Source organism: Bufo bufo, chromosome 1 (assembly GCF_905171765.1).
Source record: "Bufo bufo chromosome 1, aBufBuf1.1, whole genome shotgun sequence".
NCBI classification, from domain to species: domain Eukaryota; kingdom Metazoa; phylum Chordata; class Amphibia; order Anura; family Bufonidae; genus Bufo; species Bufo bufo.
This window is the reverse complement of record NC_053389.1, coordinates 224,286,123-224,308,262: the sequence shown is the minus strand read 5'-3', so window position 1 is coordinate 224,308,262 and position 22,140 is coordinate 224,286,123. Positions and strand designations below refer to the sequence as shown.

Genomic DNA, 22,140 nt, shown 5'->3' with positions numbered 1-22,140 from the left:
ATGGCCATTCTTGTCTGGCTGTTTCCAACTGCATCTGTGTCCTTAGGACGCACACGCAGTTGAAAGCTGTGACGATACCTGACCCGCCTTTCAGGGGCATGGCAGGGCGCCTTGATGGGGATGGGGGAACACGCAATTGCATGGTGATAAAGACACATACACCCTCCCCCATGTGGTCACACATAATCCCATGTTTTACACAAGTTAGGATTTCTTTATTAACAAGTATAAAAATCTTTGGTCTGCTCTTGCTCGCTTTCTCCTCCACAATGCCGTGCTGCCAGGAGTCAGGTAAGAAATGCTTCAATGTGCAGGTAGCAAAAAACATAAAAAAGAATCCAAAAAACATCGGAATTGCTGCAAGATCTGTGGTTACAGTGCATGCAGTTGTGCGTCTCTGTGCCGGCTGTGGCCGCCCCAGGCTACATCGTCCAGTGTATGTCATGTAAATCTCCAGCTTGTCCCAAACCAGCATCAGCTTCTAGAAAGTTCATGAGGGTGGCTTCATCATTCCCAAAATCAAACGGTAAGCTGCCATCTATGGGGGCAAAACATGTCATAGTTACCATTAAGATGCAGCCCTCAAGTCCGTTATGTTGTAAAAAAGAAATTCTAGACTCTTGATAGCAAAATAGGGGTCTTGACTAGGGCTTGAGCGAATTGACCTTCAGATCATAGATCCGAAGTTGATTCGTTCACGTACTTTGATTTTAATGCCGTTTCCGTACAGCATTAAAATGTATTGGCTCCGTGGAGCTTAAGTCCGTATCGGCCGAAGTCGCGCAAGTATTTGGTGAATTCCTACTGTATTCATATCTGCGTATTTAGCAATCCGAAGTGGGCTTTGGTACTGGCTGGCATCTCAGTACCCACTTCAGATTGCTATTTTAAATATACAGATATGACTACAGTCGTAATTCAGCGAAGTCTTGCACAACTTCGGACAATATGATCTTTGGCTCCACAGAGCCAATACATTTTAATGCTGTACAGAAACCGCATTAAAATCAAAGTATGTGAACGAATCAACTTCGGATCTATGATCCGAAGGTCGATTCGCAGAAGCCTAGTCTTGAGCATATGGAGGTTGGGTATAGTTTGTTCAGTGGTACAAAACAGTTCATGTCTTACTTAGCAAGTCTGGAATCAGGAATGAAGGCATGATGTCGTTCTGAGAAGACGCGTCTAATTTCTCAATTTCTGAGGGAGACAACCGAACCAAGTCATCCTTCTGTGCCTGGGGAAAGTGAAACCAGATGTAAATATACAGAATACACAGAAATTATACTATATGATGACATTCTATATAGTCTGATTTCCATATAATCTGCTGCTGGAGACCTTATTCCTTCAAGCAGTCACAAGTCATACTACTTGCCATGGCAGCCATGATACCTGTAGTACAGCATGTGACCACTGAGGACACTGATTACAAGTGGCCAGCACGAGGTCACTGCAGCCTACAAAGACCAGGGGGACCAACAGAGGGGTTTTTTGGTTTGTTTTTTTAAACGCATTTGCTACTGTTCTTATTTTTTTTTCCAAAGAGCACATAACCCCTTTACTGATCTTCCACCCTGAAATCCTCTGTGCTGCTGGGGGCCCTGCTTTTTCCAGGATACTTAGAGAGTCACTGTACTTTCACACAATTTCATTTAATAGAGAATGGTGGAACTAGCAAATTTTCACTCACAAGTCATGGCCACCAGGGGTCTCACTTCCACCTAAATTGCTATCCACTGCCTGTTGTCAGACAAGAGCCGCCCCAGAGACTCAGGTGGCAGAAAGGAAATGGGGGGGAGGAAGGGGGTCACAGCTAGCTGAGATCCCGAGCCTGATAAAAGAACTGCTTCTGGACATCACAGGAGCCTCCTGCCTTTCTGTAAGGGCTCGTGCACACGAACGTGTGCTGCCCGTTGCCGTATTGCGGACTGCATTTGCGGATCCACAATACACGGGCACCGTTCCGTGTGCATTCCGCATTCACTTCAATGGATCCGCAAATCCAGAGATGCGGAACGGTGCAGAACGGAATCACGGAACTGAACACTACGGAGTGCTTCCGTGGGGTTCTGTTCCGTACTTGCTCTATCTTTTTGCGAAATCCGGGTCTGGATTCATCCCGGCGGCTGTACAGAGGTTGCCCACGCATTGGGGACCGCAAATTGCGGTCCCCAATGCACGCAACGGCCCACCTACGGCCATGTGAATGATCCCTAAGGGCTCATGCACACGAACGTATTTTCTTTCCGTGTCAGTCCTGTTTTTTTTGCGGACCGTATGCAGAACCATTCACTTCAATGGGTCTGCGAAAAATCTGAAGTTACTCTGTGTGCATTCCGTTTCCGTATCTCCGTTCCGCAAAAAAAAAAAATAGAACCTATCCTATTATTGTCCACATTACGGACAGCTGTTCCGTTCCGCAAGATACGGAATGCACACAGGTGTCATCCGTATTTTTTGCGGATCCTTTTTTTGTGGACCGCAAAATACATACGGTCGTGTGCATGAGCCCTAAGTGTGCTTTCTCCCAACTTATCTGTTCTGTGGGACCCGGAGCTGAAAACAAACATAGTGGGAAGTAAGGAGAAGGATGTCCAGCTGAAACAAAGAATAATATGGCTGAAAAAACAAAAACATTAGGAAAGACCAAACATACCCGCTCCTTCACAGTTCTGATTGTACAAAGAAGCACATCCATTATAGAAACCTTTGTTGAAAACTCATGTATGCGTTACAGTTTTTTTGGAGACTTTAAGACTAATGACCTATCCTCAGAATACGTCACCAGTATGTGATTGGGGGGGTCCGACACCTAGAAACTCCCCCAATCAGCTATTCGAGAAGGCAGCTGCGCTTGCAATAGGGACGCGGCCTTCTCACATCTTTTCCTAGGCCAGTGACAACAATTAATCGCACACATGGCGTAAGCACAGCTCAGCCCTGAGCGCAATACCAAGCACAGCCACTATACAATGTACAGCGCTATGCTTGGCGAGCACGGACAAGGCCACAATGCCTTCTGAAACAGCTGATCGGCGGGGGTCCCGGGTGTCGGACACCTACCGATCAGATACTGATGACCTATCCAGAGGACATGTTATTAGCATTAAAGTCTTGGAAAACTCATTTAATGACCTAGCCCTTGTTCCCATTTACCTTTCACACCATGACTCTGCCCCTATCACATGCAGTACTCCCTGATATCACTGCATGTGGCCCGGTCATTCTCCCCTCCCCCACCCACAACAGCAGCTCACCCTTCTTTTAAAATACTCTATGCTGCTGTATTCTGATTAGTTGAGGAAGAGGAGGCAATAAATATTACTGTGCAAAAAAAACTTTTTTACAAAAGTAAAACTGCACCTCACAGGGTTGTGGGTCCAAGGCTGGAGAAGACTTCTTTAGGTTGTCACTGGGGCTTAAATTACCATTGAACGATGGAGAGTGCAACCTGCAGATGATAACAGATGATGAGAATACTTCTTTATTTCCCTGTCTTTACCACAATGGTGCTAACCACAGAGGTAATTAACCATAGAGACTTTGCATCTCGTTATTAGGCCTCATGCACACGACCATATGTATTTTGCGGTCCGCAAAAAACAGATCCGCAAAAAACACGGATGACGTCCGTGTGTATTCTGTATTTTGCAGAACGGAACATCTGGTCCCTAATAGAACATTCCTATCCTTGTCCGTAATGCGGACAATAATAGGACATGTTCTATTTTTTTGCAGAACGAAAATACCGACATATGGAAACGGAATGCAGACGGGGTACCTTCAGTTTTTTTTGCTGACCCATTGAAATGAATGGTTCCACATACGGTCCGCAAAAAAACGGAACAGACACAGAAATAAAATAAGTTCGTGTGCACGAGCCCTTAGCCAGATAAAAAGACAAAGACAATAGACAGAACAGCTTTTTAAATGAGGGACTCCTGCAATACCACAGTTTCACTCTAGGGGGAGTGAGATGTTAAAGGGACTGTTCCCTTTAGAAACCAGCAAAGGACCCCTCCACCACCAAGTTGCCCTTCATCTACTACCCACAAAGTCCAGCTACAAAAAGTGTTTCTCAGAGTCTAGAGGATCCGACACATCCATGTACAATACTTCATTTCTCCTCTGGAGGGGATGCAGGAGAATTTAACTCTTACTGTTAGTTCTGCCCACAGATTATAACTGATCACTGGAGGTCCCAGTGGTATGAAACCCTGAGATCATATCATTGTCAGGGGATCAGGGCACAACTCTAACAAAGAGATCAACCAAAGTGGACATCCCCTTTAAGGTTATCTGAAGGTGTTCACCTGCAGATGGAATGGAAATATACCCCACCTTTGCAGTTCTAGAATTTGCTTTGCAATCTCCCTGCCGATGCTTGCTGCTCCAAGCAGAGTTCCACTGGACATCCCGGGCACACTGAGGAAAGAACGCTTGGAACTATCTACAGGGGACAAAAAAAGACCTTACTAACATGAAGCTGCCTCATCTAGTACGTGAAGAGAACATTCGTGTTGTCACTTACCCCCTGAGGAATTTGAGCTACCTGGGAGGGATGCCGTCTCCAGCGATGAACCATGACCTCTGTAGCAGAGAGGAATATACACGTGTAATGATATTAATACATAAGCAGCACAATGGAAGAAACTCAAGTACAACTCCAGCCATCATGTCACTTAAGATGACCCCTGGTAGGAGACCATCCTGAGCAGCTGGAAGACTGTAGAATGGTAAGGTGTAATATAATTTCTTATTATGGCTTGGATTAGCTCCCATAATGCCTGACTAGTAAACAAAGCACTTACGACACAACGGTGTTGATGGATACAATGTATTCAAGCTCTTTGGTCCATGGATTGATGAAGCTGAACCACTGGCTTTGTAAAATGATGAAGGACCCATGTTTGGCCTTGAATTTGTAAGGGTTTGTCAGGATCTTCTCCTTGCTTTGTAAAACTAGTGATAAAAAAAAAAGAAATGACAGATGAGCATGGGAGAAGATGGGTGTGAGATATGGGAGGGATGTGGGGAAGGGTCAGGAAGGGTTACTGAAGAGCAGACTAGAATGAAGGACATAAAGGGAAAGCACTTTTTTAAAATAAATACAATGTATTGAAACAAACAGCGTACAGGATCATACTATGCAACATATGCACTCACTAGTTCAAAGCAAATCCTTGCCCTGGTGACTTGTCATGAACGAACATGATTAACTGTTTCAAGGAACTCTAATTTATTAAAAAGTGGAGAATCCCTTTAAGCCATTTCAACATAATTTAAATATTAGCATGCGGATTTTTTTTACTATAATTATTACTACTTTCTAAATTGCCGGGGTTCCAAACTAAAAAAAACAAACAAAAAAAATAATAATATAATATATACAGTTGAAGCCAGAAGTTTACATACACTATATAAAAAGACACACATGCATGTTTTTCTCAATATCTGACATGTAATCTAAACCTTTCCTGTTTTTGGTCAATTAGGATTACCATAATTATTATTACTATTTGCCAAATGCTAGAATAATGAGAAAGAGAGAATGTTTTAAGGCATTTTTATTTCTTTCTGCAATGTCAAAAGTTTACATACACTAAGATTACTATGCCTTTAAACAATTCTGGACTGCCCATATGATGATGTCAACATCAGACCGTCACAAAGCCCTGATCTTAATCCTATTGAAAATTTATGGGCAAAGCTGAAAAGGCAGGTGCGATCAAGGCGACCAACAAACATAGCTCAGTTACACCAGTTTTGTCAGGAGGAATGGGCCCAAATTCCGACCAACTATTATGAGAAACTTGTGGAAAGATATCCAAAACGTTTGACCCAAGTCATATAGTTTAACACCTTAAGGACCTTGCCATTTTTCCCCTTAAGGACCAGAATTTCATTTTTATTTATAAAAAAAAAATTAAAAAAAATTACCAAAAATTGGGAAAAATGTGCAAATTTGCAAATTTCTATTTCTCTACTTTTATAATAGATAGTAATAACTCCAAAAATAGTTATTACTTTACATTCCCCATATGTCTACTTCAGGTTTGGATCATTTTGAAAATGCCATTTTATTTTTTGGGGACGTTAGAAGGTTTAGAAGTTTAGAAGCAAATCTTGAAGTTTTTCAGAAAATTTCCAAAACCCACTTTTTAAAAGGACCAGTTCAGGTCTGAAGTCACTTTGTGAGACTTACATAATAGAAACCACCCAGAAATGACCCCATTTTAGAAACTACACCCCTCAAGGTATTCAAAACTGATTTTACAAACGTTGTTAACCCTTTAGGTGTTGCACAAGAATTAATGGAAATGGGAGAAGAAATTTCAGAATTTCACTTTTTTGGCAGATTTTCCATTTTAATAAAAAAAATGTTTTCACAAAGCAAGGGTTAACAGCCAAACAAAACTCAATATTTATTGCCCTGACTCTGTAGTTTACAGAAACACCCCATATGTGGCCGTAAACTGCTGTACGGGCACATGGCAGGGCGCAGAAGGAAAGGAATGCCATATGGTTTTTGGAAGGCAGATTTCACGGAGATAATTTTAAGCTGCCATGTCACATTTGAAGAACCCCTGATGCACCCCTAGAGTAGAAACTCCCCAAAAAAATGACCCCATTTTGGAAACTACGGGATAAGGTGGCAGTTTTGTTGGTACTTTTTGAACGCTTGGTATTAAACTTTTTGTGATGTAAGGTGACAAAAAATGGCTTCTTTGACACACTTTCACCTGAGTGGTTAGGTCATGTAATATTATTATAGAGCAGGTTGTTACGGACGCGGCAATACCTAATATGTCTACCTTTTTTTATTTTACTTTAGCACAATAATAGCAGTTTTTAGTGTCTCCATAGTCTGAGAGTGATCGCTTTTTTATTTTTTGACCGATTGTCTTAGGTAGGGTCTCATTTTTTGCGGGATGAGGTGACTGTTTGATTGGTACTATTTTGGGGGGCATTTTTTGTGATGTAAAGTGACAAATTGGCTTTTTTTACACTGTTTTTATTTTAATGTTTTTACGGTGTTCACCTGAGGGGTTAGTTCATGTGATAATTTTATACAGCAGGTTCTTACGGACGCGAAGATAAATAAAAATTAGGTATTCAATTTTTACACAATAACAGCAGTTTTAGTGTCTCCATAGTCTGAGAGCTATAGTTTATTTTTTGGGTGATTGTCTTAGATACGGTATAATTTTTTTGTGGGATGAGATGACGGTTTGATTGGCACTATTTTGGGTTGCATATGACTTTTTGATCGCTTGCTATTACACTTCTTGTGATGTAAGGTAACATTAAATCACCAAACACATGAGCAATATGGGCTGGGCATAGCATTTCTACAGTATGGATCCGCAAAATACGGATGACATACGGATGTGTTCCGTGTGCATTCCGTATTTATTGCGGACCCATTGACTTGAATGTGGCCTCGGACCGTGATTTGCGGACAATAATAGGACATGCACTACTTTTTTGCGGAACGGAAACACGGAAACGGAATGTACACAAAGTACCTTCCGTTGTTTTTGCGTCAGATATTGTGCATATGTCTTTTTACATAGTGTATGTAAACTTCTGGTTTCAACTTTTTTAAATGGAAGGGAATCAACTAAACATGTTGAAGGAAAACTATATATGCATTGTATATGATGCATATAAGGTGGTAATGTACAAGTGGAAGTTTTAACACACTGAAATGTATAGTGCATCTGTAAGAGATAGTTGTTTCAAGGATTGAAATGCGTTGGTTATATCAAATGGTTTCAACCCATTGAAACACATGCTAAGAATTTATTTGTCAGGCATAAACTGTGTTGGAAGAACTGGAACACAAACCAGTACTTCTAAAGACTGGAATAATTACATTTTATTGGTACGAAAATTAAAACATCGCAGAATAAGTAGAAAGGTCAATCTGCAGCAAATGAGACCCAATTGTTAAAAGAAATGAAATGCGCTGGAAATTAAAAAAAAAAACATTAACCTGTTTTATGTTGTTCTGTAAGATGGCTGTGGTCATCTGGATGGAAGTATTCGTAGCAGGAAGTGCCGAGAAGCTCCTGTGGAAGATAACCTAAAATGGCTGTAGCTCTGAAAGAAGAGAATATTTTTATTTTGATGCATAAATAAACTGCAAAATTCAAAATTTATAATCCTGGAATATTTCTTTGGAATAAAAATAAAATAAAAAATTCTAACTTTAATTGAATTATCATAGTTCAACCCAGACCATAACACGAGGAGTATTAAAGGGGTTGTCTCACTTCAGCAAGTGGCATTTATCATGTAGAGAAAGTTAATACAAGCCACTTACTAATATATTGTTATTATCCATATTGTCTCCTTTGCTGGCTGGATTCATTTTTCCATCACATTATACACTGCTCGTTTTCATGGTTACGACCACCCTGCAATCCATGAGTAGTGGTCATGCTTGCACATCAAAGGAAAAAGCGATAGACTCTCTGGTGGCCGGGAGCGTTGGAGCTCACATAGGCTGGTGCTTTTTCCTATAGCGTGCAAGCACGACCACCACTGCTGGATTGCAGCGTGGTTGTAACCATGGAAATGAGCATTGTGTAATGTGATAGAAAAATTAATCCCGTCAGCAAAAGAGGCACTATTGATAATAACAATACATTAGTAATTTTCTTGCATTAACTTTCTCTACACAATAAATGATATTTTCCGAAAAGAGACAACCCCTTTAAGGAATTACCTATGGCAGTAGTTATGCTGAACAGCAGAGAAAACTAATTCTTGCAGCCAATTAAGTTTTTTAAAAAATATTGGTCATTAGGAAAACCTCACAGTTCAAATATATTTTAATCACTATTTAAATTTTGTCACAGCACCGGATTTCCCTGTAACTTCAGATTTATCCCCGGAGACAAGTGGGAGGAGCTGCGGCCTCTGAATGTCCTTACCGTTGATCTACATAAACGAATTTACCATCCATGGTATAACGGGTGACAAACTCTGTGGGTTTCACTTTAATTTCTCCAGTGCTGTGTGGCACAATGTACGGATGTAACCGACCAACGGCTACAAGGCAGCAGATGTTGTATGAATCTTTGTCCACCTCACAATCATCTTTATTGCCTAGTTCGCTGGAACGGCAGGTCCTCAAATACCCCGTGCAGTGGATAGTGCAATATCGTCGGTGCTCTGTGAGAACGACAGATGTATGTGAGAATATACACATCCTTTATAATGCAGATGTTATCGAATCAGGGCACTTTATAGGTAGAAAGTGGTAATAAAGGACGTACATAGTTGGTACGAGAGACACCTGGTCGTAGACATCAATAGTGCAATGAATGTAAATACCTAGTATGAGAAGTGCTCTGGTGGAGTACAGTACAGTGGCAGTGTCAAAAATATAAACAGCTGGCACGGGAGGGGCCCCCAGAGGCCGATAGTGGTAGTGTATTGAATGCAAACCGTTGTGTAGAAAGCCCTCCGTGTTGCTAGACTGTGGTAGTGCAAGGAAAGTAAACAACTGGGTGTTGGACGACCTCTGGTGGTAGACAGTAATAGTGTAGACCAGCGGTGGCGAACCTATGGCATGGGTGCCAGAGGCGGCACTCAAAGGCCTCTCTGTGGGCACCCACACCCTGGAAAAAGTCTATAGTATACCAATATGACTTAGGCTTTTCCTGCCATTCATCAGCGCAGGCCGCACTATGAACAGCACAGACAGCGCATTGAATGTAGGCAGGATATTATAGCTATTTGATAAAGTGCATGGAAGAGATACTATATTGGTATTAAGGTTAAACAGCCGTGTTGGCACTTCACGATAAATAAGTGGGTTCTGGGTTGAAGTTTGGGCACTCTTTCTGTAAAAGGTTTACCATCACTGGTGTAGACTGTAGAGAATGTAAATGATGTAGAAGGCCCTCTGGTGGTAGACTGTAGTAGTGTAGAGAATGTAAATTATGTAGGAGGCCCTCTGGTGGTGTACAGTAGTAGAATAATGCAGTGTTTCCCAACCAGTGTGCCTCCAGCTGTTGCAAAACTACAACTCCCAGCATGCCCGGACAGCCTTTGGCTGTGCGGGCATGCTGGGAGTTGTAGTTTTGCAACAAAAACAGCTGGTCTAGGAGAGCCTCCGGTGGTACACTGTAATACAGTGTAGTGTAGAGAATGTAAATGACGTAGGAGGCCCTCTGGTGGTAGACTGTAGTAGTGTACAGAATGTAAATGATGTAGGAGGCCCTCTGGTGGTAGACTGTAGTAGTGTACAGAATGTAAATGATGTAGGAGGCCCTCTGGTGGTAGACTGCAGTAGTGTACAGAATGTAAATGAGGTAGGAGGCCCTCTGGTGGTAGACTGTAGTAGTGTACAGAATGTAAATGATGTAGGAGGTCCTCTGGTGGTAGACTGTAGTAGTGTACAGAATGTAAATGATGTAGGAGGCCCTCTGGTGGTAGACTGTAGTAGTGTACAGAATGTAAATGATGTAGGAGGCCCTCTGGTGGTAGACTGTAGTAGTGTATAGAATGTAAATTATGTAGGAGGCCCTCTTGTGGTGTACAGTAGTAGAATAATGAATGCAAACAGTTGGTGTAGGAGAGCCTCTGGTGGTATAAACATAGAAGATAGAAAAAAAAAACAAAAAAAAACACAAGGTCCATTATTTTCGATCTCAGGATAGATGTGTGTATCCCAGGTTTAAATTCACTCACTGTACATTTTTCAACCACATCTGCTAGAAGTTTGTCCCAAGCATGCATCCACCAAGTTTTAAGTAAAATAATATTTCTGAAGTAGTTTCCAATCTCACCATCTATCCCCCCAACAAATACATTTTAGACTGTGCCTCTTGTTCCTGGGTTCATAATGGGCCTATTACACTTGACAATAATCGTGAAGATCATTGAGCGATAACATGATAATTGGAATCTTTTAGCAGGTTTAAAAATCATAGTTTTTCGGTGTAATCGCGACCTGCTGCCGGAAAACAATGACTCAGTATGGGGACAAGTCATAGCATTAGTGATCGCTCCTCCCTATACTAGGGAGAAGATCTCTACATGTAATAGCAACGGTCTCCTCCACTAGAGAGCAGGCGATTGCCAGGAAGGAACGCTGCTTCATCTGCCGATGTAATAGGACCTTACCTTTCCCCCTGAATCTTATTAACATATTGTCACGGTCCCTCGGGTGACTGATGTCAGGAGATCAAGAAGACTGGCTGAGCGTGGAGGAATCTAACAGCCTCTTTGATTTCTCTTTATTCAGTATTGATAGGGTTGATGACCACTTCCCTTTTCTCAGCTGTTGCTCAGTGGTCATCACTTCTACCCTTTATAGTCTGACCTCTCCCTTCTGACTATGCGGTAGATAGCTTAATTTGGGTTTGGCTGTGCTGGTGTGAGGTAGTCTCTGGTGTTCCTTCTCATCCCTCTCTTCAGAAGTTTCTGTGTCGCGTTTGTTTGTGTTTTGTATTATTCCGTTTGTATCTGGGCCTGAGACAGACTTCCATTCGTCCATTTGGGGAGGAATGGGTTGTTTCTGGTCCTAACCTTTTTCCAGGGCCTTATAGGGAAATTAGGGCCTAGGTATACTGCATTTGAATATTCCTACCTTCAGGGTCTATTAATATTGATAGGTAGTCAGGGCCCGGATCAGGGTTGTTTAGGAGGCGACCTGTTTCTTTCAAAGTTTCCAGGCCCAGTTACTGTTCCCCTTCCCTCCTGTGTTCAGTGTGGTCGTTTCCCCCCACACTGATCGTGACACATATAAAGGGAGTGGGTCACCCATTTTTTTTTCTTTCAGTTAAAACCAGATAGCAAAACTTTTTGCCCAAATTTTATTTTAATTTTCTGATTACAGATTTTTTAAATTCTGTTTCCAGAACATGATTATGAGAGTGGAATGCATGGTGGTCGTAACCATGGAAACTTTCTCTGCATAATAAATGCTATTTGTTGAAGTGGCAAAACCCCTTTAACAGCATTTAAAGAATTGCTTTACAGCAACCACATGGGCCATAGACACAATGGTCGGGAGTGGACCTCATTGACTTCTATGGAAAGAACAGATAAGCTTTGACAATCATCTATTGGGAATGGTGGATCCTGTGTTATCTATACACAGAGGTGCTATGTGTCATTCTAAACCTGCCTGTAATAATAAGGTGATCCCTTTACTGCAGTTATCTGTACAGAACAAGAAACAGCGTTTATTGGGCCTAGTGACCCATGTAAAAACTGCAGCATTTTATTTTTTTAAAGGGGATCTGCCAGCAGATTGTGCCTATGACTCCGGCTGACCTGTTTGTAGATGTGCTCAGCAGCTGAAGGCGTCTGTGTCGGTTCCATGTTCATATTTGCCGGTGTAGCTGAGAAAAATGATGTTTTTATACGTGCAAATGAGCCTCTAGGAGCAACGGGAGCGTTGCCATTACACCTAAAGGCGTAACTCTGCTGCGTCCTCTGCACAATGACTGACAGAGCCAGGCAGTAAAAACATCATCACACCTGGCTCTGTCAAAGTGCAGGGAGCACGGAGGGGACGCAGTTAGAGAAAGCAGAGCCTCTATGTGTAATGGCAACGCCCCCATTGCTCCCAGAGGCTCATTTGCATATATTAAAACATAATTTTTCTCAGCAATGTGGGCACATATGAACATGGCACCAACACAGATGCCTTCAGTCAGGGCTGGCTCCATGTTTATGTAGGCCCTTGGGCGATAAATCTCAGTTGGCCCCCTTGTGTCATTTGTTTACATTTACATGTCCCCCTCTGGCTCCTACACCGTATAATGACCCCCAGTGGCCCATAACACAGTATAATGACCCCCCAATTCCCCCACACACAGTATAATGACCCCCAGTGGCTCTTCACACAGCATAATGACCCCCCCCCCCCAATACCCCCACACACAGTATAATGACTGCCAGTGGCCCCCACACAGTATAATGAACCTAAAGTGGCCCTCCATTCAGAGTAATGACCCCCAGTGGGGGTTATACTGTATGGAGGGTCATTGGGGATCATTATACTAAATGGGGGGCACTGGGGGTCATTATACTGTGTAATGGGCCCTCACATACCTATCACTGCTGAAGCGCAGGGGAGTCGGCAGTCCTTTCATTCACTAAGGCCTCTTTCACACTTGCGTTGTTGGGATCCGGCATGCACTTCCGTTGCCGGAGGTGCCTGCCGGATCCGTAACAACGCAAGTGTACTGAAAGCATTTGAAGACGGAACCGTCTTCCAAATGCTTTCAGTGTTACTATGGCACCCAGGACGCTATTAAAGTCCTGGTTGCCATAGTAGGAGCGGGGGAGCAGTATACTTACAGTCCGTGCGGCTCCCGGGGCGCTCCAGAATGACGTCAGAGCGCCCCATGCGCATGGATGACGTGATCCATGTGATCACATGATCCATGCGCTTGGGGCGCCCTGACGTCACTCTGGAGCGCCCGGGGAGCCGCACGGACGGTAAGTATGCTGCTCCCCTGCTCCCCGCTACACTTACCATGGCTGTCAGGACTTTAGCGTCCCGGCAGCCATGGTAACTATTCAGAAAAAGCTAAACGTCGGGTCCGGCAATGCGCCGAAACGACGTTTAGCTTAAGGCCGGATCCGGATCAATGCCTTTCAATGGGCATTGATCCCGGATCCGGCCTTGCGGCAAGTCTTCAGGATTTTTGGCCGGAGCAAAAAGCGCAGCATGCTGCGGTATTTTCTCCGGCCAAAAAACGTTCCGTACCGGAACTGAAGACATCCTGATGCATCCTGAACGGATTACTCTCCATTCAGAATGCATTAGGATAATCCTGATCAGGATTCTTCCGGCATAGAGTCCCGACGACGGAACTCTATGCCGGAAGAAAAGAACGCAAGTGTGAAAGAACCCTAACTGCAGCTCATCTCCCCCCCACCCCAAAAAAAGGGGCCAGGGGATACAGTTATTGCCATACTGTAACTGGATAACACCGCCATACAGTCACTGGATAAAAGGGTACAAGAGGGCACAGTACAGGGTATGGTAAGAGGGCACAATGCAGGGTGTAAGGGGGCACAGTACAGAGTGGGGGGCACAGTCACGTGACCCTGTGACATTAGAAGGTCCTTATGGTGCATGCAGTTTACACACTAGTATAATGAGAGGCAGAGGAGTGAGAAAGGTTACTGGGGCACTGCATGGACAGGAGAGGTGGACACAGCAAATAGGTGGAAGGATCTCCGAGGAGAGTCATACAAGGAGGAGTGGCAGGAAGTTGGTGCAAGGCAGCAATAGAAGGTAGGAGGGGTGCAACAGGAGCTCTGGATAAGTGAGGGAGGAAAGGAGACAGCAGGGGCTCCATGAGGATGAGATAAAAGAAGGACAGGATATGTGGGGCAGGGAGTCTATGGAGGCTTAATGAGGCAGTAAAACAACTAAATAGCATGAAGCTGCTGGTCTAATACAGCATCCAGCAGCAGCTTGAAGAGCTCCCTGACCACCACTTCCTGTCCCACAGAGAAGAGACAGTCACAGTGCAGACGCACTTACAATCTGCATCTCCTCACACTGCTGCTTCAGCCGCTGGGGTTTCTCCTCCACCTCAGGCAGCACATCCAACGTAGAGGTGGCATGTCTGAAGCTTGTAAGGCAACATGTCCTGCTCTGCTGGAGTGCAGAGGGAGCGAGTCTGAAGTTCCGCAGAACAGGAGCTTGTAAAGGGGACAGCAGCAGCCGGCCTTTGCATGCTGTTGATGCTCCTTGCCCCAGTCTGATGTTGAGGCCCTGCTACTGCTCCCCGATAGCTACATCCCTGGAGCTGCAGTTAGTGAAGTAAAGGACCGCAGCTCCTGGTGCTCCAGCAATGAGCGCTTGCATCTGTATTGATGGAAACGCTCATAGCAGGGCAGTGGGGCCCTCCAGGAGCAGCGGGCCCCGGCACTTGCACAGCTGCCAATCGCACATGGAATAGCCAGTTTTATAAGTACAAACCTGCTGACAGATGTGCTTTAAATATAGATATTGACATGAAAAATTAAAAAACAACATCACCAAAAATTATGATTTAATAGGTCATTTTCTGATGACACATTCCCTTAAAAGGTTTAGATCATGATTTGAATTTTTAAAAAATGTTTTTTATTCCTCCCCCCCCCCCCCACACTTATTTTAGGTCCCTCTAGGGGACTTTAACATGCCCATCATGGACTCTGCTCCAGGTGTCTGCTGATCTTTAAAGATCCAACATCTGCTGTACTTGTACAGAGGGTGTTGGGAAGGAGTTAAAAGCAAATGCGTCATCAGAAAATGACCTATTGTTTCAATCACGTTTTAATGGTAACTGACTACGAGATATTGGAAAAAACTTGGATAGGGGGTCACTCAAAATATCAGGCAAACACTTGGAGATGTATCCACACTCACTTTATAATAAATAAGTTACACAATAATAAATGCTACATAAAACATATCGTAAAATACAATATAAAAAACCGCTGGTATCCCAAATGTCTGTTGAGATTGTAACCACAATTAGGGGACCTATTTCAATCTAGCTGGAGGCTGACTGTGGGTCCCAAATAGCCACAATAGGGATAAGAGTTCCTCAAGTTGCCGTTTTGAAGAAAGTCACTCTTGCATTTGTGGGTATAAAAGTACTAGAAAAGTGGATCAATTGTACGTTACCATACCGGACCTTCGGTGAAGTCTCCCGCTTCCAAATGTGAGGCTGTGTGAAGCTCAGCAGGCTAGTACCGCACTATTGTAGTCGCTTCCTGCTGTGACCTTCCAGGACCTTACGTGGCGTCCCACGTGGTTCACTGTTTGGTCATGTGCTGGTGACGTCTTCTGCGCGGAGATTTCAAATCACCTGTGTCCGGTTTGTTGGTATATTTCGTAGATGCTGCTTGGATAATCCCTCACTGTTTCCCAAACGCGTTTCGGGGATGAGCCCCTTCTACCACTGAAGAAGGGGCTCATCCCCGAAACGCGTTTGGGAAACAGTGAGGGATTATCCAAGCAGCATCTACGAAATATACCAACAAACCGGACACAGGTGATTTGAAATCTCCGCGCAGAAGACGTCACCAGCACATGACCAAACAGTGAACCACGTGGGACGCCACGTAAGGTCCTGGAAGGTCACAGCAGGAAGCGACTACCATAGTGCGGTACTAGCCTGCTGAGCTTCACACAGCCTCACATTTGGAAGCGGGAGACTTCACCGAAGGTCCGGTATGGTAACGTACAATTGATCCACTTTTCTAGTACTTTTATACCCACAAATGCAAGAGTGACTTTCTTCAAAACGGCAACTTGAGGAACTCTTATCCCTATTGTGGCTATTTGGGACCCACAGTCAGCCTCCAGCTAGATTGAAATAGGTCCCCTAATTGTGGTTACAATCTCAACAGACATTTGGGATACCAGCGGTTTTTTATATTGTATTTTACGATATGTTTTATGTAGCATTTATTATTGTGTAACTTATGTATTATAAAGTGAGTGTGGATACATCTCCAAGTGTTTGCCTGATATTTTGAGTGACCCCCTATCCAAGTTTTTTCCAAAGTCTTACGTATCAGCAATTGGGAGTGCTGAGGGGTTGTGCACCAATCCAGAAGTGGTACAGTGAGAGAGCCACCATTTGTTTTTTCCTTTGACTACGAGATATATTAAATTGAGACCTTCCATTCATTACAGGTAACTTTGAACTGCTGCTTCGCATTTCAGAGGGCCCTGCGGGATATGGGGCTCGTTCTCATGACCAATGGGGGGCTTACAGTAGGACCCCGATCAATCTAACTTGAAATACATTTAAAGAGAACATAGAAACATAGAATGTGTCGGCAGATGAGAACCATTTGGCCCATCTAGTCTGCCCAATATACTGAGTACTATGAATAGTCCCTGGCCCTATCTTATATGAAGGATGGCCTTATGCCTATCCCATGCATGCTTAAACTCCTCCACTGTATTTGCAGCTACCACTTCTGCAGGAAGGCTCTTCCATGCATCCACTACTCTCTCAGTAAAGTAATACTTTCTGATATTACTTTTAAACCTTTGCGCCTCTAATTTAAAACTATGTCCTCTTGTAGCAGTTTTTCTTCTTTTAAATATTCTCTCCTCTTTTACCTTGTTGATTCCCTTTATGTATTTCTTCCAAGCTAATGAACCTGTCATCACCTTTATGCTGTCCATGCTAACGGCAGTATAAAGTACAGACAGGTGAGTTGATGTCAGCGGTCTGTCATTTAAAAGGTAAAAGTAAGTGGTTGCCGAGAACCAACATCACAACCATTGCAGACTGGGCCTGGAAAAGAGTCCCGGCCACCTGAGAAGAGTCCTGGTTATTCATGAATTCCTGCTCTCCTCACCCACCTGCTGATGACTGACAGTCCTCTACCTAGTTTTCTCCCTTTGTCTCTAGGAGAGAACTGCCAGTCATCAGCAGATGGGCGAGAGAGCAGGAGATTATAATAACCAGGACTCTTCTCAGGTAGACTTGACTCTTTTCAAAGCCTGGGCTGCAATGATTATGATGTTGGTTCTCAGCAACCACTTACTTATAGCTCATAAGTGACACACCGCTGAAGTCAGCATTTCTGTCACTAATTTGTGCTGTCCTCAGTGAGGTCAGCATAAAGTTGATGACTGATTCCCTTTAACACCCCTTTACAGAGGTAGTGTAATGAATGAACACAATTGGCATGTAAGGCCCTCTGGTGGCAGACAGTAGTATTGTAAAAAATGTAAACTGTTGGTATAGGGGGGGCCCTCTGGTGGCATACAGTGGTAGTGTAAGGAATGTAAACTGTTGGTATAGGTAGCCCTCGGTGGAAGACAGTGGTAGTGTAATGAATGAACACAATTAGCAAGGAATGCCTTCTGGTGGCAAACAGTGGTAGTGTGGGTGATGTAAACAGCTGGTGTAGGAGGCCTGGAGGACCTACACTACCGCTGTCTACCCCTGGAAGTCCATGATGCACGCAGTAACCATTGTTTCTTGACAGCAATAGACCTCTGATCATTGACCAGCTACAATCAAGATAGAGCAATATTTTCCCCAAGTATTTTTCCCATGTGTCAGTCTTCAGTAGAGTTGCAGCATTCAAATCATGAACCATGAGGCTCAAAATGAACAATGGTGCAAGACCCATTTTTACCCTAAACAATGAGATCAAGTGAAACCTACAGTCATGTAAGGTCATCGCGGCAGTGAAATCTATTATGGGCATTGAGAAGCCTCCAATCACCTTTTTTCTTTGGGCCAGGTAAGAAGTCGCTGCCTTCTTTCCTTGCTGGTCGGCCAACCTTCACCCGGCAGAAGAATGAGCGCCTGGAGCCCCAGTGCAGTCGAGAACGGTCATTCTGGAAGTGATTGTGCACCTGCAATCCAGCTTTCCAAAGAGTATAAAAAGACTGTGTGAGTTGTCATCTGGATTAATATAGACGAGGGTGAAGAGATAGATGGAGGCTATGTTCTCGTAGGCATACAAATAATCTAATGGGATCTGCCCTTACCTAGTTATCTATAGATGGATCCATGCTCCAATATAGGCAAGCCTAATGGATGGTCAGGATTCTAGGAAAGCTGGGTGAAAAGACCCGTGGAGGTTGTAATAGTGACCATACTGGCCATCACCCAGAACTCCCTGATAATACTAACGGACAGCAGAATCTAATTTTTATAATATCTAGAAATTGTAGGGGCGGCATTAACAGCACCCAGGGAAATTAGCAGGACTGTTTAGCTGTGAGCTAAATAAATCGATAGTTAACATGCTACGTGCTAATAGCTATTTCTGTATGCAGACAGCTAGCAGAGATTTGGAAAACACATGTCTACTAAAAAGCAGAATATGTCACTATACAATAAGTAAGGTTTACTTGCATATGCCTGGAAAACCCCTGATTCGCCTATTGTAGAGAGTGGACGATTGTAAGTTTGAGGCTAATCTGAAGTCAGCCATAATAAGCATTATTAGACCTGGTAGCTTTTAGAGGACATCTGCTACATTCCTATATGGATGATGATATGGTGACGGTTCAGTTTTAACTCAATGGTTTAACATAACGGAGCGTCCGCTACAATCGCAATGGAGGAAAAGACGAGCGTTACTGCAGACTTTTGACTTACTTTTGGCATCAATTAGCTTCTCCCTCGCAGAGGTGTCAGGGGAAGACAGCTGCTCTTTGACTTTGGCAACATCTTTGGGATGCAGATAGTCAAACAGACTCTGTCCTCTGAGATCAGCCTGAAATAGGAAACAGGAGTGTATTACTTCTACTCTTAACTATAACTAAACAGGCCAGGAGTTGTGGTTTCCCAACATCTTGAGAGATGCAGATTGCAGACCTCTGATATACTCCTCTTCAGTAATACAGCCTGCACTATACTGGTGGAGTCACTATCTACACACATTAATTATCCTGTACTGATCCTGAGTTACATCCTGTATTATACTCCAGAGCTGCACCCACTATTCTGCTGGTGGAGTCACTGTGTACATACATTACTTATCATATACTGATCCCAAGTTACATCCGTATTATCCCCCAGAGATGCACTCACTATTCTGCTGGTGGAGTCACTGTGTACATACATTAATTATCCTGAGAGACATCCTGTATTATACTCCAGAGCTGCACTCACTATTCTTCTGGTGGAGTCACTGTGTACATACATTACATTACTTATCATATACTGATCCCAAGTTACATCCTGTATTATTCCCCAGATCTGCACTCACTATTCTGCTGGTGGAGTCACTATGTACATGAATTACATTACTTATCCTGTACTAATCCCATATTGCATCTTGTGTTATACTTCAGAGCTGTACTCATATTCTGCCGTGCTTATTCTAAATTACAGGGTAAGAATAGAGCTGCAATATCTTTTAATGTGGGTCAACTTTTTCCTAAGGGGATTTTAAAATATTGTGCAGCAGCATCTCCCTTTCATTCACCCCGATTGCAGTCATTTTTATATACTGACTTGCTTTGACTTCCCCAGATCTATTCCACCCTGCACAGAACAATGCTGTTACAAAGGAATAAAGGGTCAACCACACAAGACTGCAGGAGACACAATTAAAAGTAGACCAGTCGTCTTTCTGGGTTACAGTTTTCTGAAGGGCTGAATGGGCGTGAAGAGTTTAGAGAAAGGGAAACCAGGTCACAGATAGGCTGGGTGCAGATCTTGGCAGATGTAACGCACCTGACTGTATTTCAGGGTCTTCGAGACAGATTCAGACACAAACAGGATCTTCCCTCTGTCACAGTCAACCACAAACAGGAACCCATCAGCTGCCTATAATACAAAGAGGATGCAAGTTACCAGCCAAAATTGTTACCAACTTTGTAAGCATTTTGTTCATAAGGTTTGCTTCTACGTCCACATCCAAAGCTACACTCAGAATTTTTATGCTGTCTAAAGTGCATTGTGGGGATCAGACGATATACATTGGTGCTTGAAAGTTTGTGAACCCTTCAGAATTCTCTATATTTCTTCAAGAATTTGACCTAAACCTACATCAAATTATCACAAATCCTAAAAGTAGATAAAGATAATCAAATCGCAGACTTGGCCATTTATTTATTGATGGAAATTATCCAATATCACATGTCTGAGTTGCAAAAGTGTGTGAACCTTTAGGATTAGCAGTTAATTTAGAAATTAGAGTAAGGTGTTTTCAATCAACGGAAGTTGGGGTCCTGTTTTATTCAAAGAACAGGAATCTGTCAAAGTCTGATCTTCACTGCACAATTGTGGATGCGTATCATTGCACAAACAAAGGAGATTTCTGAGGACCTCAGAAGAAGAGTTGTTGATGCTCACCAGAGGTCACACCAGATACTAAAAGCAAAGGATCACTTATTTTTGCAACTGACAAGCATGTGATAATGAATCATTCAATAAATAAATGACCAAGTCTAATATTTGATTTACAGATTCTGAAGGGTTCACAAACTTCCAAGCATCACTGTATATATAGTTACAGATCAGATATTGGGTCACACGGCAGAAACAGTAACCAGCAGAATATTTCATTTGGCACTGGATGTGACTAGAGAACTAATCAATAACTAAAACCAAGGTTTTACAAGATTACACCAATGTCAGGCAGAGTTAAGAAAATATCTGAGTTAATCATTATTTATTAATTAATACAAGACCAGATGTAAACAAGGACTTGAATAAAGGTTGCTTACAAGTCATTATCTGCTATGAATAGAATGGCTCAACTATAGAATCAACTATTTAGGCCTGGGGAATTCTACGGCCCCATGACAGCGAAGCGTCCGACCCCCAGGAGGCGCCACATAGCATATCCCTGTCCATCCTCACTGTCTACCTGCTGCCCAATCCTATACATTCCAATAACAATGAGTGACAAACCGTCAAAATTAATTGCTTTATGTCATCCTGCTGTAAGAATGATGGCTTGTAACTCTCCTCAGTGAATGAGCTGCTGGAACCTGAAATGAAAGGGTCCATAAGTCATGATAAATGCTACGCTCCAAGACTGCTGCATTTCCAACAACGTGACTACTGGGGGTGCTGTTGCATTGGTGTCTATGAAAAGTATTTAGTTAGAGTACTTCTGCACTGTCCACATCAGCAAAGCAAACATAATAAAAATAATAATAATAATCTATTTATATAGCGCCACCATATTCCGTAGCGCTTTACAGATCAGGGGTTCATGTACAAACAGTCAGAAATAACATAGTAACACACAAGTCAATAATTACAACGAGAGGAAAGAGGACCCTGCTCGCAAGAGCTTACAATCTATGAGCAAACAGACGTATCCCCACAGGCTACTGCCAATAACATCTCTACTAAATACTTACTTATAATTTAGGTATAAATTGTGTTTAATGTTAAAGTGAAAAAAAACAGTAAAAAATGATCAACATTCACTGGATTTGTTTGTTCACGGATAACTGCATGTGGTTCTATATAATCACATAATGTGTTAAAACGTAAGCCTATAATATTCAGGCAGATTTTCTGCCAGATTATCGCTAAGGAGTATTCATAGTAGCGTTCCTTAGCGATGATCTAGCAGTCTAATACTGCCACTGATTACCCGATGAATGTTCATCAGGCAATCCAAATCTTTTGACATGTTTAAAAATCAGCATTT

The 22,140-nt window shown here is 42.9% G+C and overlaps 1 protein-coding gene across 2 annotated transcripts in view; it reads right to left on the bottom strand.

The window, feature by feature from the left end:
• Positions 1 to 213: 213 nt before the first annotated feature.
• ARNTL2 (aryl hydrocarbon receptor nuclear translocator like 2) overlaps positions 214 to 22,140 on the bottom strand; it is a 101,889-nt gene continuing 79,962 nt past the window's right edge. The window contains exons 5-16 of one of the 2 annotated variants that reach the window (XM_040435725.1): positions 21,387 to 21,466; positions 20,205 to 20,297; positions 19,122 to 19,239; positions 18,238 to 18,381; positions 8,946 to 9,186; positions 8,003 to 8,109; positions 4,815 to 4,965; positions 4,535 to 4,593; positions 4,345 to 4,453; positions 3,367 to 3,454; positions 1,132 to 1,237; positions 214 to 538 (exon numbers count right to left, since the gene is read on the bottom strand). In XM_040435725.1, the coding sequence (XP_040291659.1) occupies positions 423 to 538; positions 1,132 to 1,237; positions 3,367 to 3,454; positions 4,345 to 4,453; positions 4,535 to 4,593; positions 4,815 to 4,965; positions 8,003 to 8,109; positions 8,946 to 9,186; positions 18,238 to 18,381; positions 19,122 to 19,239; positions 20,205 to 20,297; positions 21,387 to 21,466 (1,412 nt within the window). In that variant the 3' untranslated portion in view covers positions 214 to 422. The remainder of the gene's footprint in view (positions 539 to 1,131; positions 1,238 to 3,366; positions 3,455 to 4,344; positions 4,454 to 4,534; positions 4,594 to 4,814; positions 4,966 to 8,002; positions 8,110 to 8,945; positions 9,187 to 18,237; positions 18,382 to 19,121; positions 19,240 to 20,204; positions 20,298 to 21,386; positions 21,467 to 22,140) is intronic. The other variant, XM_040435733.1, reaches the window with a different exon arrangement.